Source organism: Sinocyclocheilus anshuiensis, unplaced genomic scaffold (genome assembly GCF_001515605.1).
Source record: "Sinocyclocheilus anshuiensis isolate Anshui unplaced genomic scaffold, SAMN03320099.WGS_v1.1 scaffold2737, whole genome shotgun sequence".
NCBI classification, from domain to species: domain Eukaryota; kingdom Metazoa; phylum Chordata; class Actinopteri; order Cypriniformes; family Cyprinidae; genus Sinocyclocheilus; species Sinocyclocheilus anshuiensis.
This window is the reverse complement of record NW_015551029.1, coordinates 250,741-253,612: the sequence shown is the minus strand read 5'-3', so window position 1 is coordinate 253,612 and position 2,872 is coordinate 250,741. Positions and strand designations below refer to the sequence as shown.

General features: G+C 33.5%; 1 protein-coding gene across 2 annotated transcripts in view; it reads left to right on the top strand.

The window, feature by feature from the left end:
• Positions 1 to 2,872, top strand: part of tomm20b (translocase of outer mitochondrial membrane 20b) — a 5,458-nt gene that overhangs the window by 1,188 nt on the left and 1,398 nt on the right. For both annotated transcript variants that reach the window (XM_016450628.1, XM_016450627.1), the window contains 3 exons: positions 1,013 to 1,059; positions 1,189 to 1,270; positions 1,903 to 2,045. In XM_016450628.1, coding sequence (XP_016306114.1) covers positions 1,013 to 1,059; positions 1,189 to 1,270; positions 1,903 to 2,045 — 272 coding nt within the window. The remainder of the gene's footprint in view (positions 1 to 1,012; positions 1,060 to 1,188; positions 1,271 to 1,902; positions 2,046 to 2,872) is intronic.

The following is a 2,872-nucleotide window of genomic DNA, read 5'->3' as shown; positions in this document are numbered from 1 at the left end:
ATGAAGAATATTAAAAACATTATGAGTCAGCTGTCTTCGGCAGTCCTTAAGGTACCAGCACAATAACACACTCAGCAAAATATCGTCTAATTATCGTTATCGATAAAATCCCATAAATATCGAGATATAATTTTTTGTCAATATCGCACACCCGTAGTCTGAATATCTATATCTGTCTGTCTGTCTGAATATCTATCTATCTATCTATCTATCTGTCTGTCTGAATATCTATCTATGTGTCTGTCTGTATATCTGTCTATCTATCTATCTATCTGTATGTCTGTCTGTATGTCCATCTGTCTGTCTGTCTGTCTGTCTATCTATCTATATATCTGTCTGTCTGTCTGTCTGTCTGAACATCTATCTATCTTATCTATCTGTCTGTATATCTATCTATCTATCTGTCTATCTGTCTGTATATCTATCTATCTGTCTATCTGAATATCTATCTATCTGTCTGTCTGTCTGTCTGAACATCTATCTATCTGTCTGTCTGAATATCTATCTTTTCTCTCTGTCTGAATATCTATATCTGTCTGTCTGTCTGTATATCTATCTATCTATCTATCTGTCTGTCTGAATATCTATCTAGCTATCTGTCTGTATATCTATCTGTATGTCTATCTATCTGTCTGTCTGAATATCTACAGGTGCATCTCAATTATCTATCTATCTGTCTGTATATCTATCTGTCTGTATATCTATCTCTCTGTCTGTATATCTATCTATATGTCTATCTATCTATCTGTCTGTATATCTATCTATCTATCTGTCTGTATATCTATCTATCTGTCTGTATATCTATCTATATCTGTCTGTATATCTATCTATCTATCTGTCTGTATATCTATATCTGTCTGTCTGTCTGAATATCTATCTATCTATCTGTCTGTCTGTCTGTCTGTCTGTCTATTTAAAACATCTTAAAGTTAGATATTGTGAACTAGTTAACCTTCTGTATTAGTTGTAAAATGCAGATGTGTTGATGTTGATGAATGTGATTTTGTTTCAGGAAGAAAAAAGCAGAAGGTGGCTCAGGAGAAAGCTGGATTATCAAAGGTAATTTCACACACATTTATTGTTACAGATGTTATTTTTTTTTCTTGGTATAGTGAATTCTGCTTGAGAACTAGCCATATGAAATGTTCCCTAATGGTTTTCATCTTTTCTATCTCTGTGTTTGTTCAGTTACCAGACCTGAAAGACGCCGAAGCCGTTCAGAAGTTCTTCCTGGAGGAGATTCAGCTCGGAGAAGAGCTGCTGGCGCAGGGTGAGAAATCATCTCTGTCTCACACCATAGACATTCCCCCCCACTAGATGGAAGTAGTGAGACATTTCATATTTGACAATGGTTAAACAATAGAAATATTAAACAACTTACAGTATTATCCAGCGATGCAAACTACTCGACTTTTTTCCCCCTCAAATTTCGCCTTTTGAATGAAAAACATGGTATAATTTATGTGATTCGTGTAATTCAACAGAATGTGACGTGACAAGAAATGTTTAGCATTTTTGACATATCAAGAATACAGATAAGAGTGAACGTGTGCACATTATAAAATATTATTTGCTAATAATTAAAAAAAATGTAATAATAAAAAATACTTCCCAGTTAGACACAGAATTAGACATACAGTGTCCTTCACCATTACATTTTTTTTTAAATAAAAATGTTCATTTCTGTATTTTCTGTTTTCATTTTAATTTTAAAGTTTTAGTTTTTTTAATCTTTTTTTTTTATATATATATATATTTTTTTTTTATAGTTTTTTTAGTTGTATTTTTAAATTTTTTTTTGGTACATCAAGTTAAACACTGTTTGAGCAGCAAGATTGTGTTCAGTTTTTGTTGCATTACAGCACTGATTCTGTTAACCCTCGTCCTCTCTCTGTCTGTCAGGTGACTATGAGAAAGGCGTGGATCATCTGACGAATGCGATCGCTGTGTGTGGTCAGCCGCAGCAGCTCCTGCAGGTCCTGCAGCAAACGCTTCCTCCTCCAGTCTTCCAGATGCTCCTCACCAAACTGCCCACCATCAGCCAGGTGACACACGTTTGTGTAAAAAGACTAATTACTTTCACCCCAAATACTAATTAGTTGTATTTATAGTGTGTAATTAGCATTTCTAACATTTGCCACTATCCTAGGTTTTGCCCATTTGTCAGTAAGAATTTTTTACTCATTTAAAACACAAAATTTAATATGCTCCTTTATTCTTTTATATATTTTAATATGTACACGTCAGAATAAGCATGTTGTTTGAATTTAAAAAAAAAAAAGTAACTAATTACGTTACTTAGTTGCTTTTTATGGAATGCAATGCATTGTTACTTTTGAGTGACTTTTTAAATCTGGGCAGGGCTTGTTTGTTTGTTTTTAATGTAAAAAAAGTTATTCTTTTATAATGTAAAAGCCCTTTTCACAACAAAAGTGAACTGTACAGTAGAGGGCGCAGCTCAAACTAATCACATGAAGAATATGATGCAGGAGTACTTTTTAAATCTGGGCAGGGCTTGCTTGTTAGTTTTTAATATAAAAAAGTTATTCTTTTAGGAATGTAAAAGCCCTTTCACACCAAAAGTGAAATGAATGTGCCTCAGGCTGAAGGAAATGTAAATTCACGTCTGTACAGTAGAGGGCGCAGCTCAAACTAATCACATGAAGAATATGATGCAGGAGAAGAAAGTTCAACACTATTCAACAGTAGCAAAGACACTGGTTAATAAAATGGGATTAAATACATAAATGATATTTGTCTTATTTAACACATTTAATTATGGCAGGTTTGTATAATATTCTGAGTAGTGCTGGGCGGTATGACCAAAAATTTATATCACGGTATTTTTCAAAATTATACCGGTTTCACGGTA